Source organism: Vidua chalybeata, chromosome 2, assembly GCF_026979565.1.
Source record: "Vidua chalybeata isolate OUT-0048 chromosome 2, bVidCha1 merged haplotype, whole genome shotgun sequence".
NCBI classification, from domain to species: domain Eukaryota; kingdom Metazoa; phylum Chordata; class Aves; order Passeriformes; family Viduidae; genus Vidua; species Vidua chalybeata.
This window is the reverse complement of record NC_071531.1, coordinates 80487143-80508375: the sequence shown is the minus strand read 5'-3', so window position 1 is coordinate 80508375 and position 21233 is coordinate 80487143. Positions and strand designations below refer to the sequence as shown.

Genomic DNA, 21233 nt, shown 5'->3' with positions numbered 1-21233 from the left:
CAATACCACTTTGCTTTTGGTCTCACCATTCCTTTCTACAGACACAACCCTCCCCTCCTTCTGTCTGTTTGTGCTTTTCTACAGATATATGTCCCTTCTTCTTCTCTGTCTCCAGGCTCCTGACCTAGCCATTTCACAGCACATGGTTAATGAGAAAGAATAGAGTCTGAGAAGTGTGAAGAATGAGAAAGATGAGTGTCTGAGAGAAGTATGGGTCTAGGGAAGAACAGGAAAGATGCTCCTTATCTGTCAGCCCACCAGGGCAGCGACAGGAATGGTAACTACTGGGGTCTCCCATCTCCCCTGTCATGTAATAACCCATCTTGATCCCTTCAAGCACCAGCACAGAAGCCCTTGGAACTGTATAGAGGAAGCAAAGAGTTAGAGTCACACACACTCACAGTGCCCTCTGCTTATGACCTGGCCTTTTCCAGAACTTCCATGACTGAAGGACCCAGGAGAGCTGGGTAAGGGCGTGAAGCAGGTGCCAGTTGATGGGCTCCCAGCCAGGCCCTGGCTGGGACTGAAGGATAATGTGAAGGAGAAGGAGGCCATACTCCACACCTGGTAAGGGCATGCGGGATATCTATCCTTCACAATCTGGGATAAAATAAGCAGTCAAGCTGGTAATCTGGTGGGAGAGAGACAGCAATAAAGGGATCACAGGGAATTAGAGACACAGATGGAGTCATAGGAAGACTTTTCCCCTATGCTCTAGCAACTTTATCAAAGTTAACTTGGAGGGGCAGGGGTGTGAGGAGGACATAGTACAGGTATGACATGGCAATGCAATTGCACTGGGGGAGTCACATCATGTAGTGGCTGGGATTTGGGTCATTCAGCTGTTTTTAAAAAAATAAAAAGAGATAATATTTTAAGCAGCAATCCGAAGAGGGGAGAACCAGCAGGGAGTGTCAAGCTGTGGAGCAGTGGCAGAGAAAGGCTGTTAATTCTTGAAAATGGATGCGTGAGCTAATCCTTCCCTGCAAATACAGCCTGCTAAATGGTCAGCAGCCTTTTAAATGCGAGCTCAGCTCTTACTTAAATGGCATTTTGCTTTATTATTTATTTATTAATTCATTTTACTTTATTTATTTGTTTATTTGCTAGGAACAGGTTTAAACAAAGATATTATCTCTGTCTGGCATTGTGTTGTGTTGGTTCCTTGGTGTTCCTTCTTATTGCAGTAGGGATGCAGGGATGTGTTGAGTTTGTCAGGGCTCAGGCTGCCTCGGACCTTTCCCACCCACCCACGCTTAGCCACAACCCCCCTCCCCACGCTCAGAGCCGTCGTGCCCACCCTGGCTGGAGGAACGGAGCGGTGCGATGCCGTGCGGGATGGCTGGGTGTGAATGGAAGCAGGAGCCGGGTGTGTGGGGCTGAGCCGTGAAACGGGGGAGAGAGGGAGAGGAGAGGATTTGGGAAAATGCAGGGATACCGGAGGAGAAGGTAAAGCTTCGGCTGGCTTCCGAAGGGAAGGGTTAACCGAGGAAAGGTAAATGTGCTCTGCGGGCAGCAGGTAGTCAGCAGGCGAGAGTGTTGCTGTGGGATTTTGGGAGGGCGGGGAAGCGGAAGGGCTCGGAGGGTACCGAGCCTGTGGGCAGAACGTAGGCAAATAAAAAGCCTGTCCGTAGGTCTGCAGATACGGTCCAAGGATGCTGGCTGAGGAAGCAGAGGGCTGGCAGGGAACTGCGGAGCCTCTGGGTCCTGAGAGCCCAGGATGCCAGAGAGGAGAAAGCCGGGCAGGAAAGGGTGGCTGCAGGTAACACCTGCCGTGGGGAGGAGCGGGGGGCAGCCCGCGAGGGACAGAAGCAGGAGGCACAACCCGCCCGAGGGGCTGGCAGCTCGGTTTGCCCTTGGCGGAGGCATCGGTCCTCATCATGCCGTGTCCAGTGTTGTCACCCTGCAGGCGAGGGAACGGGCGAAAGCTTGAGAGGGCAACCTGTCTTTCCTTCCCTCCTTTTTGCTTGATATTTCTGTCTCTGCGTGTTCATTTTTGTGTAGAGGACTGGTCGCTGCTCCTGCATCCCCCTCTCTCCCTTTGCCAGAGAGCAGCAGGCAGAGCCCAAGCTGGCATGTTGCTTGGTTTCCTGGAGGGATCTGTGCCACTTGGTGGCACTAAAAAGTTGCGCTGAAGCCCGGTACTCGCACATACGAAAAGCCCCCTCACGTCCCAGCCCAGTGCGGCAGCGGAGTGCCCGGGACCGCGGCACCGCGACCTGAGCGGACGGGAAACTTCGGGGGGGGGGGGGGGGGGGAGCAGTTCGCAAAAGGTCGCCGGAACCGCAGGGGTAAACTCTTCCCCGCAACTCCGTTTTAAACAGCTCTGGGTTTTTTTCCCGTTCCCCCCCCCCCCCCCCCCCCTTTTTTTTTCTTCCTGCCTTTGGATGATGCTTTTCTGAACCGATTGCCGCTTTCTTAGCTGCCGGAGCATAGTGTCAGAGAGGCATCTGGAGAGATTTCCTCACAGGGCAGAACGCAGGGTTAGCTCACTATAAACATACAGAGATTGCAAATGTGAGGAAGGGCGGAGGTGTTTAAGCAGGTGGGTCAGGCTGCAGCAAGTATTTAGGAAGACCAACGCTGTAGTGGCAGAGAGCAAAGACCCATCTGTTGTTTCATCGTTTGTTTGTTTATTCCTCCTCCTCATGCCTTCCCCCTCCCTTAAATCCAGGCACCGTTCACGCCTCTTGCAAATGAGATTTGGTCGATGCTGAGAGAACAGCGTGTTGCATGGCGTGTATGTGCATGCATTTGTGGGGGTAGGATACTCGGTCCTCAGCATTTGCCTGTGATCAGAAGAAAATAGGATGTGCCCATAGCTGGAGGAGTGACAATGCTAGCCGAGTGGAGCTCACCTGCTGGTGATCTTTGCAGAGGCATTTGAGGATTATTCAGCTCCAGAAGGTCTGTGTGAGGAGTGCTATCTCTGCCGTGGCTGAAAATAGGAGGTGCCTACCCCTACCTGTCTTAATTATTGCCACCAAAAGGACCAGTTTGCCGCCACTATGGGAAGAAGCACTTGCTGCCCATGACAAGGTAACGCTGTGGGTTGGGAGAGGGTATTTATGTGCCCTGGATTGTGGACAGAAACCTTGTGGATGAAGGAGGGACTCTTCCCCCATCTCCTTCCCTTCTTGCTTTTGCTCTGTGCCTTGGTTGATGGAGGACTAGCACAACTCCTGGGGCACCAACAAGCCAGCTGGTGGGGTACCTCTCTAGGGACTGCAGGGGTATAGTGGGGTCAGGGAGCTGGAGGGCAGCTGGCACTGATCCCTCCCTAGGAGCATGATTTGTGTGGGGTTGCAGGAACTGGGGCTGCTGTCATACCTGGGCTTGGTGATGTGTGTCATATAGTCCTTCTGCTCGCAAGTGGGGATTTGTCTCGCTAGGAAGGTATAATGGGAACAAGAATGCATTTTTTTCCAGAGATAGCCAGGCTTAGCTCAGCCATAGACTTTTCTGTGTGACCTTGGGACAAATCACTTGGCTCTGCTCAGTGAGTCCCGTCTGTTACTTGTTTAATAATCAAAGCTAATCCCCCCACGTGCAAAAATGATTCATTATGAATTGAGAGGGACAGTGATAGCACTAGTCGAGCAAGGAGACGGAGACCTAAGCACCAGTGTGGATGCACACATGCATGTCTGTGTGCACAGCCGCTTAGTTGTGGCAGTGCAGGTAGCAATGTTGGGAGTTAACCTCGTCCAATAGTTTTCTCTAAGACCCAGATCTATGCATTTATTTGTAAAAACGCGATCCTGCGTGCCAAATGTGACCACCGTGGCAATTTTTACCACCGGTTGATTTCTAGGTTGTTTTATTTTTTGTCTTCCCCTTCCCCAGACCTGGCTGGCGGCAAACGCCGGCGGCGGGCGGTGCTCAGCACCAGGGACAGCGTCCGCTCCTCGCTGCCCGCTGCCCGCTCCCCTCCCCGCCGCTGCCCTCTGCCCGCAGGCCGCGCTGTCCCGCACCATGGGGCTCCGCCACCCCGACAGCCCCGCTCAAATTCCATCTCTTCCCTGAGAAGCAATTTCCGGTGGTGGGGAGGGGGCGACTGGGTGCACGGAGAGTCAGGACGTTTCTTTCTCCTTGTCTTGAATACAAAGTAGGGGATCATCTCAAAAGTGTCAGAGGATCATCTTGAAAATACACCATTCTAAATCCTGAAAGGGAAAGATGTATAGAGGAGTTAACTGCCAGGCTCTTTAAATTCCCTATGACTTGTTTTTTTAATTACCATATTCCTAAACATTTCTATGGCATGTAATCTTTTGAGAATCCTCAAATATTTTACCTACATTTTAATATTTATGCTACATGATCACATCACTGATCTTATTTCAAATGTTCACAGAGTATTTTTTGGGTCCCTTTGTGGCTTTTCTGTCATTTTATCTTCCTGCATAGTTATGACATTGCTGGCATAGTGGTAGTACTGGCATCCCACCATAACCACTCCTGTTGCAACTTGCTGGAAAATGTTTTTTGAAACTGCTATTGCCTTTTCTTGATCACCCCCTCCATCCCATGCAGTTTTATCAATTGTTAAAATGTCTAAGATTACAGATGAAAACACACCTGGGTTATTAGTTCCTGCATCACACGGTATAACTGGGTTTTGGTAACAGCAGCAATACGTAGTACATTTGGCAAAATTACAGAGATCATTGCAAGTTTCCTTGGGAAGTTAAGCACCTACATATTAAAGCCAAAATTGTTTCATCAACCTGAGAGCATGTGTGAACACAACATGAGGAAGATCTTCCAGGGATTGCTAAGGATCTTGTTGATAATTAAAGCATTCTCTGGTTATTAGCTATGAAAAAATGAGATCAACAATTCAGTCTGTCATTTCCAGTGGACGTTCTGACCAAATGGTGGAAATTCTCCCTTGCTGTTTAGCTTTTTTGTATTTTTAAGTGGAATTATGGAAAACTGCTTTGTAGTCTCTCCTTTTGTATAGAGCCGGGGTTGTTTTTTGTTAAAGACCTTGATCTAATGCCCACTGGAATTTGCAGAACTGATAATATAATGAAAAATGTTTGCTTGATGTTGGGTTTTTTGTTTGTTTTGTTTTGTTTGTGGACAGAAAAAAATAAATCACAGTAGAAATCTCAAAACAGAAAAGGGTGCTCACATTTTATGATTTTCAAATAAAGACCATTTGAGTGTGTCAGGTTTTGTGTGACCAAAGTGCATTACCTCTGAGGAATGGGTAGGGGGGACCTCCTCCTGCAAAATGAGCCTCCCTGGAATATTGAGAGATAGATTGCCTGAATAGCTTTAATACAATGCTTGGAGTTTGAAATGCCATAGCAGAACTCAGCAAAGCTTAGCATCCTCAGTGTACTTTCTCCCAGTATTGGTCCAAATCAAGATGAGCTGAGAGGTCGCTCTCTTTATGTAACTGTTTCTAAGGCTGTTCCATATTTTGCTACTGTAAGAACTTCACTGTGAGAGAAGTGACATGACTGACTCTGAATCAGTGATTCAGTTGCTGCTTGCTATGGTTTTGTCTTCTCTGATGACAAAACATAGGTTAATTCCTTGGGATATACTGATTTGATCCATATCAACATATATTATCTAATTTGTGATGGATTTAAATTAATTGTGGTAAGTATTGTAAATGAATGCCTGGAAAGGATTTTATCAGCATATACAATGGCTTAAAGTTATACAAACATAACATATAAGTAAATTTTGTCACTACGAGTAAATAGATTTTAAGGACGTTAGTTTTTGTGATTTTTCTGGTCCTAAAAATCCTTTAAGGTGAACCTTAAACTTTAGATAAATATTTGCAGATATTTGACCAATAGTATTATTCTTCTGCATAGAAGCACAGAAAGTGCTTTCCTGGATTGGGCCATGAGTTCTACTAGAGCACTGTTCTTTGATTAAGTAATCTGATGTTTTATTTTTATTATTTAAATCTGCCTGAAGATTCAAAAACTATGAGCCTGCTGCAAATTTACAAAAGTGTAACAAACAAGAAACCCAAAGGGAAGTTTGTTTCTCCTCTCTTTTAATTTCCCCCCCCATGATACAGAATAAATAAATAAATAAAATAAATAAATACATAACAAACAGACAAACAAACAAACAAACAAATAAATGAACAAATAAAACAATTTCCCTCAGCCGAGTTGATGTTTTGCCTGTTGGAGGCCACCGTGCCAAGTGCGCTCAGATCGCACATCACAGGTGTGCTAGTCGCTAGTGGGCGCTGCGACAATAACGTAAGCCCCAGCGGAAAGGGGGTTACCCCGCAGCTTTGAACACACTTACACCTGCAGGAGCAGAAACCCTTAACAACAGTCAGATGCATCCCCTGTATAAACTCTCAGCCACAAATATAGTGGAAAATCAGCTCTTTGTGAACCGCTGCTCACAGTCTGATTTTTGATCAAGTTGTTTAATTAATGCCCTTAGATATTAGCGTGCTTTTTGTTTCTTTTGGTCTCTACAGACTGCAAGTGCAGATGGACATGCATTTGAGATTGGTATAATTTTGAAAGATTTATATATTTTTAATAATGAAAGATCTGCATGTTGTTTCATGGAATATTACAGATGCTCATTTTCTACTCGGTTAAACCTCAACATGAAGTAGCTGGAACTTTGCCCTAAGGGAACAGTTGAGAATTTCTCCTGACAGAGTCTGGCATGAAGTTTATACTGCCAGGGAGAACAGAGGTCACAGGAACATGTTGAGTGCTTCATGAGATCTGTGCCTTCAGTCATCTGGATAGTATGCAAACTTTTGTCTAGAGCAAGACTGAACAAAGGACAGATAGGCGGTGTAATTTTTCTGTCCCACGTCTTCTGCAATTGCTCCAAGCCTCAGGTTAGTGTACCAGAAGACTGAGACCAAAGTGTCCTCTATTGTTAAAGCATGTGACTTCAGGATAAGTTTATAGTTAGATCCATAAAAGAAATAAGCAAGAAACATTGACACACCAGTAATTAAGTACCTGATTCCATTTTACTTATGGTTCTGTCAATTTGGAATAAGTCCATTGATGATGAAGAAATTGAACAGTGAGAAAAATAAATGTGGCCATGAGTTCTGTGCATGTTGTCCATCAATGAGAACAAAACAGATAAATTATTAACTGGGAAACAATTCCCACTACTTTGTTCATGCACTCAGGAGTTCACTGTCTTTGAAACTGCTGATACCTCTGTTCTCAATCTGAGGGCATGTCAAATTCCCTTTAGGATTGTTTCTAACAAATTAAAGAAGAGTTATATTTAAGCTTATGAAATTTTACTTAATTTTGTTTCACTACTCATCCTGCTTGTAATAATATGCTGCCTGTAGTAAGAAAGAATTGTAATCAAAATGTGGAGGGACTTGTATGTGATTCTTTTGGGAGAGAAGCACAGTGAAATTGTATATTTGAATAGTTCCCTTGGCCATCTTCTCTTCAGGAAGACATTCGCCAGGAAATATAATTAGTGTGCTTAGTCCACCAGCTCTCTGCTCAACCATTTTGCCTGAAATAGGATTTGTTACCTGATTATTCTCAGGATATCTTCTAATGGCATAGCCAGATGTGCCCAGGAGAAGGATGACAGGCAATTAACATAAATTGAAACACCAAAAATTCTGTTTAAATATATATATAAAGAATATTTTTTACTGTGACTGTGGTCAAACAGGTTGCCCAAAAAAGTTGTTGTGTTTCCATCTTCAGAGATATTAACAACCTGACTGGACATGAAAGAGATATTAAGAACCTGACTGGACATAAAGCTAAGAAATCTGTTTTAATTAAACTTATTGTAATTAGAGGGAATGGACCACAAAACTTGCTGAATAACTGCCTTTCCACCTCAACCATTCATTCTGTTCTTAAGTTTATGAGTGAAAGACTGGAGAACCAAATCTCTATTATGCAATGCAAATACATTGAAATATTTGTCAATATAAATTCCAAGTTGTTTCATTACATTGTGAAAATATTGACTTCAGGTTCTTTGGATGTGAATCCTAAGCCCAATGCTATAAAACAGAAGCAGTGTTCTCAGTGTAATTAGGAATGTTTTAAGTCCCAAGTAAACTGACCTTAGCTTTAATATAGAGAAGACAGTTCATTAATTGTGGAGCACCTGCAGCCTGCGTCTGGCCCCTTCTTTCCTCTTGGATGCCATGGAGGGGAAAGATTTTACTGCTTTCAGAAATAGGAATCCCCTAGCTATGGCATATCCTAATATTGTGGAACCAGAAATGTAAAGGAGACTTTCAGCTTTGCCTCATTCTTTACCCTGTAATTTATACTGATAGACACAACTGTAAGCAGAGAAGAGTAAACAGCTGTTCTTTGGAGGGAAGGAGATAAAAATGGCCTTCCTTTCCTCTCTTTCTCATATATCCTGTAGGGAAATTTTTAATCTATAGACACAAGACCAAAGAAATCTGGTGAATATGTGTTGCAGAATTGAAATGGTGGATTGGATTTTTTTTGCACCACCCCAAGCCCCTGAACTCTCTCTATTTGCACATCTGCAGATTCAAAGGCAGGTAGGTTATAAAAAGGCATTTAATTGTATATCCAGTTACAGTGTGCAGCAGAGCTGGCACTTGTCTATATATACTTGTGTTTTGGATATGTAGCCTTAATTTGAGAAGTTCAGAAAAATAAGCATCCTTGGTGTTAAGTAACAGAGTACTATTTCTGTTCAAATGTTAGTAAGTTTATAAATAATTATATTTTTTAAAGTCATAATGCATTCAATTAATTAAAGGTATAGGAATTTAACAGCTGTGATCTTGTACAAGGTTATCCCCTGTAGTTCATCCTTTTGACTGTTTCAAATTATATGCTACCAACTTGAGAGTGATGGAACAAATAATTGCAAGACATAAGCAATAGTGATAGTCTGTAATTAGGGACTAATTAACCTGAACTGAACTGCTGTTATTCCTTAGAGGCAAAGGGTTGCAGTATTGATAAGCCAAATCTTCATAGAATAAAAAAACCCAAACCTTCTTGAAGTGTTTTACAGTTATCTGAACATTATTTTATTATTAGCACTTTATATTACTAAAATTAATATTACATGAACTTATTAATATGGAAATTAACATTTAAATATTATATTAAATGTTTCCTCTTTTTAAGAATTTGCATTTTATTTGGGAATACTCACTCAAACTCACTCACTCCTCTGTGAAAATAATTTATAATTTATACATCTAGGTAAAATAATGCAGAAAGCCTAGCATCAAGCAGAAGAATATTTTTATATTTGTGTACCTCATCTTCAGAATTAGGAAGAGTTTCACTGTGTTACTATACTGAACAAACTAGCTGTGAGAGTAAATTCAAGATTAAAATCCTGTGAGATTTTCAACTCAAAAAAACAGAGGTAGATTTTCTATTGCAATGGTTTCTTTCACTTTACAATATGTAGGCCCTGTTAGAGTCATTGTTAATGGATTAGAAGTGATTGGTGATGTCTGAAATGTATGATTTTTTTTTTTATTGCATCAAAAGATTTACATCACTAAAACAGATTGGAAACTTCTCCAGAATTTTGCAGTTGTTTTGTTAAAAATTAAATTGAGCATATTGGTTCACTATGTAGCTCAGAATCTTAGATTTAAAAGCCCACTTACCTTTCTGTACTACCAATGTATTCACTGGTAGGTGAGATGGTATTAATATGCTCAGGGATCAAGACCTGGCAAACAACTGTTTAAGCACTATATTTAAAAGAGGAAACCTTCTGCTGCAAATCCACTGCTAGGTGCAGAGCATTTTCAAGTACAATTTCTAGTTAGGTTAACCACAAGCCAAGATGTGAAGTGTTTGCTGATTTGTTTATTTATATATTTATCCTTCAGTAACAGTAAAGATGAGCGCAGATTGCATTGCAATCTATTGGTAAATGTAGCTGATCAAATATTTTGGGGATTAGTACATTTGTACAGTCTTTGTGTTGACTTCTTGATACCAGTGGAGTCTGTAGGGTTGTGTAAAGTATAGGATTTTTCAAATTGCATTTTGATGATTTTTGAAGTAAGGATGTAAAAAGGTGAAAATAATTTCATTGCTTTGCTCTTTTAGAATTATTTTTTTCTTTGCTTAAAACAAATATAAATATTAATAACAAAATCAGTTTTCTTAATCTTGTTTAAAAGCCAACTTATTTAATGTTGCATCTTGTAAAATAAAAACAGATTTATACATTCTTCATTCCTTAGAATAGCAGCTTTGTCAACAGCAGTTTCCTAGTGCTGGAATGGATAGTAAAGTGCTGTCCAGGGTACATTGGAGTGGCATATGTGTATTAGAGATACAGAAAGTGTCTGAAATTAAAAGGAGTTGTTTTCAAAGACACCTATTAGAAATGGCAGCACACCTTTCTTCTGTAGAACTAAATACTTTCCAGTCTTTTGTGCATTTGAAAATATTTCCCCAAAGAATTTTTAAACGATTGTCAAAAAGAAAGATGTTGATTTAAACCAGCAGAAGTACAAACCTAAGATTGTGAAACTCTCAAGTGAGATAAAGTTTTCCATCTTGAAAATTATGAAAGCAAGCATAAGCAGTAGAAATGTATTATAGGCATTGATCTCTGTAGAAATAGGTGCAATTTTAGACAAGATTATAATATATACCTTAATATATAAGATTATATATATTGCTGACTTTATAAATAATTTTAAAGATCCTTCTCTTATTTATTAATTTTTGAAGGGTATGAGAATTATGACCTCATGTGCAGCTCTGCATAGCTATCCACTTGGAGATGATGGTGACTCCTTAGAGAACAGATGTCAACTCCTGGTTAACAATCAGTATAGTGCTCCTTCTATTCAGAAGATTTGATAACTGCTTTTCATCAGCTCTCCAACATTTTTCCATCATGTTGTCTCTACCAGCCTAAAAGTTCCTAAAATGGTCCTTTTGCTGTTCCTTGCAATCCTGCTGTTGAAGGAAGATGTCTGCGGGAACTTTGGGCTTTTGGTTTCAGCACAGGCAAATGAGAGAAGAGTGGTTGCACACATGCCTGGTGATATTATCATTGGAGCTCTATTCTCTGTCCATCACCAACCAACTGTTGACAAAGTCCATGAGAGGAAATGTGGAGAGGTAAGAGAGCAGTATGGTATTCAGAGAGTGGAGGCAATGCTACATACCCTTGACAGAATTAATTTGGACCCCACACTGTTGCCAAATATAACATTAGGATGTGAAATAAGGGACTCCTGCTGGCATTCTGCTGTGGCTCTTGAGCAGAGCATTGAGTTTATAAGGGACTCTCTTATTTCTTCGGAAGAAGAGGAAGGGATGGTGCGATGTGTGGATGGATCATCATCGTCTTTCCGCTCCAAGAAACCCATTGTTGGTGTCATTGGGCCTGGCTCCAGCTCTGTTGCTATCCAGGTCCAGAACTTGTTGCAACTTTTCAATATACCTCAGATTGCTTATTCTGCCACAAGCATGGACCTAAGCGACAAAACTCTGTTCAAGTATTTTATGAGAGTGGTGCCATCTGACGCACAGCAAGCAAAGGCGATGGTGGACATCGTCAAACGCTATAACTGGACCTATGTTTCCGCTGTACATACCGAAGGTAAGAGGTTGCTTTTTACCACATAAAAATGCCTTTGAAATACTCTGATGTGGACTAATTGATGCATGATGATAGTTTAATGTTGTTGGATTTTTACCAGTCAGCTGTCAACAGTATAGACTTTTGCTTAATAATAACTTTACATTCTCGGTGGGTCTGAAGTAGCCTCATGTTGTCAATGGCTGAAAACAAATTTTGAAACATAAGATGGTGCGGTGCATGCTCTAGGGCCACTCACTGGTAAAAGCGCTTGATCTGGAGTCTCTAAATTTAATTTAATTTAGTTAACATTTATTTTTCTTTATCTGCGAATCAATGAATTTATGTAGAGTAATAATTATGACTATTTTAGAATCAATGGGTGTGAGAAAGCATCTGGTTTTCATAGTGCAGATGAGAGCTAAATCATCATTTGAAACTGTAGCTGAGTCAGAATGTGTTCCAGTTTATTGTCTGAGCCACAGGTAATAGAAAACACACAATTCTGGCTAATATTTGAATGCAAATTGTCCCAGCTCCTCAAGATCAGATATATTTTCATCCTTTTTACAGAAGTCCATAGAGTATTGCACCATTTCTTCCTCTCTCTATGGGCATTGGTTTTGGGAGAGAGCCAGGGAAGTTTCCTTGAATTTCCTCACACATTTATGCTCCATCAGGTGTCCAGAAAATCAGAACTGTGTACTAAATTGCTTTACTCTTTTTATTTATTTGACATAGAGCTTAAGCCTTTTATCCAGCATTCAGAAGAGTATGTGATTAAAGGAAAATGCTACGGAAAAGTGCACTTGATTTCATTATTCCTTTTACTGATAGAATTGAGTTCATCTTGCTAGAATTGACTAGAATTTGATACTGTCTTAAGAGCAAGCTTCATCAGCCCCTGCCTAATGACATCCTCATTTAAGGACTTTTACAGAATTAAATTCTGTGATGAGTTTTAGGACCTCACCACTTTGCCTCTGTTCAAATAGACAGATGCTGAATGGCAGGCTTAGAATTCAAATGGAGAATGAAAAATTTTAAGAGACTGAGTAGTGGTGGTGACGTTGCCGAACAGTGGCAGATGCTGCTGGCTTTATTACAACCAATAGAGAGCAGATTGCCCTTCCCAAACACTGAATATGTTTCTCTGGCAGGCTTTATACTATTCAAAGCCCCTTCTGAGAAGATGCTGGTCCAATGGTATAATATTGAGATCTCTTTCCTCCTACAGATATGCAGAGAACTTATTCTGCAGCATTAAAAAAAAAAAGTTAGAATTTGCATGCAGATTGTTGCAACCACATTTCCATCATGATAGTGAGAGCTGGTAAATAGCTGAAGCCTCTTTTGTATGGGGATGCATGAATACAGTAAGAGTTTAATATAAAATTTCAGTTTTCAAAACAGTGTATAAATCACTCTTTGTGACATCATGTAGTGAGGGTATTCTGTACCAGCTGATGCCTTTGGCATGGTTAGGTGTGCAGCCTTCCCTCCATAAATATGTATGAATAATCTCATGGTCAAAAATAATGTTACTAACAATAGCATAAGATTTTATATTCTGACTACTTTTGATGACTTATCTAGTTTTTGCAATGACCATCTTTCATACCTCTTATTGAGATGGGATGTTTTATATTCAGTGTGGGAATAGTCATGCTTATATCAAAGTCTGATTCTTCACAGAGTGAAAATTTGTACTTTTTCCACTTTCTGAGGACACTCTTTAGAGCAGATGGTAGCATATGGCACGTTAATCTTATGGCAGAGGAACTTTGTACTGTGCATTGGAAAAATGGAAATAGGGACACAATGGCTGGAGTGGGATATAGATGCTATGGGCAAGATGAGAAGTAAATGAGGAAAGAGCTGAATGTGAAGGCGAAAAACAATATTATATATGTAGTACAACATGTGCCTGCTTCTGCCATTGTTAAAGTGGATATGGTAAGTGGAACACTGTTAAAACCTGAGGCCTCCTTCATAGCATATTTACAGCAATATAATTTTGGACTTCAGTGAAAGAGCATTAAACTTGGGTGAACCTTATGGTCCTATCATCTAGTTGCATAATCTGGTAAGGATGATGAATAGACTCTCCAGGTAAATAACATCAAAAGTTTTATTACAATAGAATATATGTATTTATGATGGAATAGAAAAATACTAGCTGATCAAGGTACTTTTTTGAAATGTGACAATGTCTGATGTTTAGGACACTTTCCAAAGACTATGCCACATGTTAACCCTTGCATTTTTTTTAAACCACCTTTAAAAAACCCTACACATGCATGCCAAAGAAAAGGAATTGAGTAAATAACCAAAAGACAGATTATTTATTTATTTATGCTGCAATTATTTTTCATTTTACTATGGTATCTTGTAATATAACATTCCAAATATCCCACTCAACTCAGTGTCCTACATTCACAGGTATTATTTCAAAACAGAAAAAAAATTGGTGAATTCTGCTCCTTGCAATTTTTATTGATGTAGCATTTTAGAAGATCCCATAGAAGGTAGTCCTTCTTTTCACACATAGAAGGTAGTTCTTGCCAGCTTAATTAATTATCTTTAGCTAATTTTTATTCAGTAATTAGTTTATTAACCAGAGTCTTCTGATCTTTATGATTATATTCTGATCAATACGATCTTTGGCTTCTGTGAATGATTTCCATGGAGAGGGAGGATCTCCTCCAAAGCTGGATGGAGAGTAAAAAAGAGGCATGAAAAGCCTGTTAGTTTCATTTCTTTGGCAGTCCCACGAGCAGATAAATTTATAGGTCTCTTTTTGGTCTAGTGTAAGAAAAGACTGGCATACATCAACAGTTTCATAATAGAAAGCTTCTTGTTTGAATCTCTCCTTATAAACTTAATAATTATCTTTGTCTACAGTGGATTAATGTTTTGGAAGGTTGATCTGAAGTTGTGTTGTTAAATCCTTACTGAAGACTTCCAGATTTAAAACACACAAAAAATGTCAAAAGATTCTTGTAAACTTTGCTCCTTTGACATTTAGCATTACAAATTAAACTAGGTGATGCCTCTAGGTTACTTTTACCTCTAAAAGTAAATTTTTTTCCTAAAAATGGGAAGATAGCAAGGATGGCTGTCTGGGTAGCTCTTTTAATTTTGAGGAGGAAGGTTCTTCAATCCCTTCAATACAAAATGTGAGCAGCAAATGAATGATGTTTCTCATAAAAATAATAAGTCATCTTCACTTTCTGTAGTGTATTTTACATAGGCAAATCAGAAATATTTGCAAGTCTTAGTCTTGGGTTGTAACTCTTTCTTGGCTCTGTCAGGAATCATTATCACCATCTTCCCCCACTCTCCAACTCTTCCTTACATTGAATTTCTTCTGGGGCTCTACTCTGAACCAATCTGGCTTTAAAATAAAACCTTTCCATGCACAATGAGGACTGTTTTTCAAAAAGCCGTATCAGTTCTGAGGTTCAGTCCATGCTGTGGCCCCATGAACAGCCAAGTTAGCAGTGCATGGCAGGGAGCTAGGAGTGAGCAGGAATGAGGGAAACTGGGACGTGAAACTCCTTGTACTAAGGACCTATCACGCCAAGCCTGAAGCAACTGCTTCAAAATTTATGGATTACTACAATAGGCATGCCAGGGTGTGCTGGAGTTCCTACTGGTCCAACTCTTTCAGCTGATGTTACAGATGTTTTGTTTTTTTTTTCCACTTCTGTGATAGGAGCATAGCTTAAACAAACTTTCCTTAAAATTAAACCAACATTCATTTCTTAAACCAACTTCACAGACAGCAAGTCAATAATGCAGCCAAGAACTCAGTGTGTGCTTCTGTCTGAGGAAAATTAGCACAGCAGAGAGAAGGCCCCTAATTTAGTCTCTCAGTCTTGCAAGAATGTTTGAGATCCTTTTTAGCTCATGTAACTGTTGCCCACCTCTGTGGAAAGCAATGCTCACAGGAAGGCATAGAGAGGGAAATTTGTGTGTGTATTTTTGGGTGATGATGTTTGGCATGCAGGTGGGCCATGCAGCTCATGCACCGTGGGGATTTTTCTCAGCCTTTTCTTGCTTAACCACTTGACACCACAGTTAATCTGGAAGAGGCTGGCTGGCTTCCGAAAGAGAGTTGCCCATTTACCTAATTTCCCATATGAAAGCATTCCTTGGTCTTTTTGAAAGATCAAAGAAAAATATGTGCGATTTTATTTTCTCCAGTCACTGAGGTTTTGAAGCCTCATTCTGAAAGCCAGTTTGAACTCAGTACCCTCCTGTTAAGCAGACTGACATTTGGACCAGACCTTCCTGCTCAGAAACAAGATCAATCCCTGAGAATCTCTGCTTAAAATTTGCCTCAAGTCAAATGAACTAATAACTAGAAAGGCAATTTTCTTTGCCATTGGAAACCATTTATTTTCCTGCACTGAATGGGGTGAAGAGGTGATGTATGCTAGCAAAATAGAACTGGACAGGGGTACAATTGAAACACAATAAGCCAAATATATTTGGGATGGCAAGGGAGAAATTTATTCTGGTTATGTACAAGGTGTAATTTGCTTTTGAAGGCAGCCTTAAGAAATAAGACAGTTTGTTGACATTTTCTTCAGGCAGCTCTGCAGGTAAACATTGAATGAAACTCATCCTTGAAGTCCTCCATGTTTAACTTTGCTTAATTTAAATTAATCATAAGTGCATATAAAGAGGTGTTTCACATTCATTTTCTTGGGATGTAATCTGGCAAGCATAACAAAAGCAGACCTCTTTTTCCCTGCACATAAAGGTTATGTCACACAGTTCCTTTCATTTTTGTTCAAATATGTCTGGTTAAAAGGTTATTTTTGCCCCCATCATTTGCTCCCAAATAAAAAGCTAAATCAAAATTATTCATAGTCTGTGAGAATAGGATGAATAAATGAATGAAAAAATTGCAACAAGTTGATGTTAAACCAGTTGCCTGGAAAAAAACTGTACTTATATGAGGTCTTTCCTTTGGATTTTTCTCCTTTAGAGACAACAATTGTATCATAGTCAAAAATATTATTTGCTTTTCACAAAGTAATACAATTGAAATCTGGGTTAATTTAATTTGAAGCAGAGGTGATATTTTTTTCATGCTTTATATGCAGAAAAAAAACCCATGTTGAAATAATATGCTATGAATGTCTGCGGTTTTACATTCTTCTCCCCGGTCCGGGCTAAGGGCGCTGCTTCTCGGCCAGACTGGGGTTGCTGAGTGGTCCAGGCGCTCTGGCTTAGCGCACCGGCATGGGCTGGCCGTGCTCTGTAACTGATGCTGGGATGAGGTAAAGAGGTGAAGGAGGCACACCTTGTCCTTGCAGTTGGCTGGAGAAGGTTTTATTGCTGCACGGTGCTGCGATGGAGAGCAGCGACCGCTCCCTAGCGCAGCATGGACAAGATGGCAGCAAACAAAGGAACGCATGGGGTTTTATAGGGGGCGGACAGACACAGGCGGAAACCCCCCTTGCCCAATGGGGACAGGCAACGTGGGAGTGACGTAGACTGCGGTAACCAATGGGGACACGACAGGGGTGTGTACAGGGTTCCAGGATGAACAGGGACACGGGGATGGGGTAACAGACACAGAACTCTCAAGAATGGACAGGGCGTGGCCACAAGACTGACATGGGGATGCTCCAATGGTAAGTGACCCAGAGCAAACCACCGCGGGGGGAACATGGGCATACACGGGGGTATACAGAACCGGCTAACTAACATTTATCAGAACACCTAACTAAACTAACCCAGGATACAATAAATGTCTGTGCTAGTCCATGAAAATATTTTCATTTGCAGCCAAAATCTATTTCTAAAAATCTATTTCTGAAAATTGAAGAATTTCCTGTATAAACACTGGAGAGTATCCTATTCAATGTTTAATTTTTGCTATTGGGTAAAACTAATTATGTGTTTGGAGTTTTCTGAAATTACTTTTAAACTGTTTCAGACATAAATTTTGAGATCAGAATTATCATAATTTGATATTCTCTTAATCATATTAATATCCTAGAAAAACTGAAAAATATCTCTTATCTGAAAGAAAATATGGGGGAAAAAATACCCAGTTCAAATTCCAGTCCTATCCTGTTGCTTGCTGATTTTAATTAAATATTGACATCTGAAAGAGGTAGCTGTTTTCTGGACTAATTTAAATAGTTGTCCTAGTATCCCAATTGTGAAAAGTGAGCAAATGCTCTCTGCCAACTGGGAATACTGAGACAGAAAAGTGGAGTAACTTTGAGTTAATGTTTGTGTTGCTCTGCAGTGAGTGACAGCCCAGACAATACTTTAACACTGCTCTTAGGCTGCTCAGGCCAGACATACCTGCTGTGAAGGATCTTGACTGACAGAAAAATATTAAGTGAGGGGTATACTCTGCATTCTGTGAGTGTAACAGGGATGAAAATTCTTAGGGAAAATACCATGAGACTGCAAAAGGAATATGAGCTAGGAGGTGTGCTATTCTAAATCTTAAAAAGAAAATTAATTTTTAAATGAATGATGGAAGGTGGATTTAGCTAAGAGTAGGTAATTTGGGTTGTCAAAATGTTACTTTGCTTCTTTTGTTTAGGGACTAAGTGTTTGAATGTCACTTTTTCAGCCACTTAGACTCTACAGTAACTCAGTGAAAGTTTCAGTGTCATGAAACTTGCCTTCACTGAGAAGAAACAATAAGAGTCCAGCAACCTCCAGCTTCATCTTCCTTTTTTCCACTGCTCAAGGCCTGGAAATAGCCCAGTTACTGTCCACATGCCCAGGTTGCACCTCTTCAATCAGAGAAGGATCTATAAAGTTGATGAGGTTTGGAAATCTTTCAGAAAACGAAGTTTCACTGCAGAGTACTTACTGGGTCAGAGCAGTTTTACCAAAGATGGTTCTTCTATTATGTGTTATCAGATACCTAAGGGTAGTGGCAGTGATTCCTTTTCTGTATCCCTCATTGATATTTTGTATTTAAGATTAAAAAGTACATGCTATAGACCTGGTTGAAAACAGATATTTCATGCAATTAAAACAAATACATTTCCTGAAGTAATTTTTGTCCCAAGTCAGAATTCAAAGGTAAAATAACAACATTTTTTAGTGAATAAAAACTCAAAAAAATTTAGAATTTGGTCAAAATAAACTGCTTGGCAGGTTTATATTGAGTTGATAAAAGATAACTTGATAAATCAAATAAGAGCTTTGTTCTAAACTGTGTTCACTTTTAATTTCTTTTCACAGATATTAACATTCCTTAACAGTTTTGGCAAAAGGTTTTTTATTCACGAAAGAGCTTGAAGTTTCCCTTACATCCCATTTTATTTAGCATGTGTCTTGTGTTACCAATCCTGTATACAAATTAAATATCTTTTTATATATTGAAACGTATCCAAAATGAATCCAATAGTTAAGGATTAGTGTCCCATTATTCACTATTTGTAAACATTTGTGGTACTTCTGAATCTTTGTTCCTTATTCTTCAAACTGTATATTTTTCTTTTTTCATGTATGTTACCTAGTGGCAGGAAATTTAAATCATTAATTTGTTAAGTAATTTTTCATAGATTTTAAGGTTAAAACTAAATTTTGATATATGAAAAAAAAACAAATCACAAAACCCAAAAAACTCCCAAAGCATTGTTTCATATTCATTGAAATAGATTCTGTTATTGAGAATTCAGGGGTGATCAGAACACTGTTGAGATGGGACCCAGGGACAAGGGGAGAGAGAGAGAAAAAGCTATCCAACACCATTGGAAGGACTAGGATTAGAAAACACTTTTCAGAATGCTAGTTTAAGACCACAGGTAGGAAGAGACTACAAGAAACTAGGATTTATTTTCCTACAGAAACAAGGAAAAAAGAGGATGTCCTGTGCTTGTCAGTATCTTTATACATCAAAACCATATCGTAGGCAGCTTAATAGTACAGGAATTAAATCAATGATGCTTCAAAATTGGAAAATTTCTGTGCATTTAAGGAGCAGAATAGATATTTACATTGGTCCATACATGAAGAACATTTCCTGCGCCTATGAGACCTAATTTGAGATTTCTTTGAAAGCCAAGAAAGGGCAAAGGGCTTGTGTTGGATCTTTTAAACTTTTCCGCCTTCCCTAAGGCAGTTCTGACTAGCTGATACTTGAATCATGCAGGAGACAATGATCTTGGAGGTGAGCCAAAAATTATATATTTACTTTAATTTAGTTTGAAAGCCACTAGAGAGAGAATAATGTTGCATCCATCTTACTAAAATCTGATTGCAGGCTCATGATATGGAGGCAGCCCATGCTGTAATGCATGGTGTTTATATAATTATATTATATGTGTATACATTAAAGGAGTGATTGGGAAGGTTGTTAACAGAACAGTTGCCATCTACCTTGGCAACTGAATTTGCAGACAATATTCTTCATAAATCATTGCCTTGTTTTTAAATGAACATAATGAGTTCATAATTCTGAATATACTGACTGGAAAATAATGTATATAAGATTTCCTTTAACTGAGGGGTTTGATTTTTTTGTTCTGGAAGTCTGACAACATTTATGGCTGGCCAGATACATGGTCCAGGTGATATATGTGAAAGCCTCCATATAAATTCAATTACATTGTCAAAGGGCAAACAAACAATGTATGGGGAATGGCTTTTCTCAAAGTGCAATATATACTTGAAGAATTGCAAAGATCATATCTGGGGTGGAGGGTAAACCATCACACTGAATGAGTCCCATGGCCAAAATCCAAACTAACTGCTGAGAACAGTGGAAGGATGAGGAAAATTCCTCCACAGACTGTTCCTCAGTCTATTGTGATCTAGTCAGATGCTTCCTATTTGTCTTTAACTAGGATTACATGTTTTGTTTGTACATTTTCCTCTTGAGGAAACTTCTAACTTCCTAGTTGGCATTACAGGGGGTAGGAGGAAGAATAGAGGTATTACTGCCAAAACAGAGGTGCAAAAAATAGTGAGAGGACTGTGATAAGGATCTAAGAAATTTCAGTGAAGATAGCTACAACAGACAATTCAGTTGTCCAAGACTGAGATTCTGGAGGATATAAGGCCAGCATATATAAACTACGGTTGATCACACATGGCCAAATCACAGAACATGTTCACCCTTCCCAGGTTTGAATTTATGTAAATCTGTTCTCCATATCTTATTTCTGCTGTGTAATATAGGTAATGAAATGACAGCTAGTTATTAGTAGTTATCACTTAGGCTAAAACATACTGTTTATGAAGATACACACAGAGCATCTTCACCTTAGGACCTCATGTAGAGACAGAGTTGATTTCACTATCAGGTAGCCTGTTCACGCTGTGAATTACTCATTCTTCAAATGAAATAACCAGCTGTTTTCTCCAACCTATAACCCTTTATTATGATATTTTTTTCCCGGGAAAACCTTCTCTTCCCAGGCATTTTTCTAATCTTTATTTTGGTGAAACCAAAGAGCTCTACGTCTCCTGTCACTTCTGTAAAGTGGCTTTTCCAGGTGCTGAGTTTTTCTTATAGTCCTTGTATAAATCTTTCCAGTTTTGTCAAATTCATTTTTAAGAACATGTACCCTTTCTCTTAGGGAAATTGATATTCTATTTTCTTCATCTTGAAGTCAGGCACGACTTCAGCATACAAAGTGATATTTCTTACCTTATTAGCAAAC

The 21233-nt window shown here is 39.7% G+C and overlaps 1 protein-coding gene across 3 annotated transcripts in view; it reads left to right on the top strand.

Annotated features, from left to right (window-relative positions):
* Positions 1-10916: 10916 nt before the first annotated feature.
* Positions 10917-21233, top strand: part of GRM5 (glutamate metabotropic receptor 5) — a 228831-nt gene continuing 218514 nt past the window's right edge. For all 3 annotated transcript variants that reach the window (XM_053934655.1, XM_053934653.1, XM_053934652.1), the window contains exon 1: positions 10917-11595. In XM_053934655.1, coding sequence (XP_053790630.1) covers positions 10917-11595 — 679 coding nt within the window. The remainder of the gene's footprint in view (positions 11596-21233) is intronic.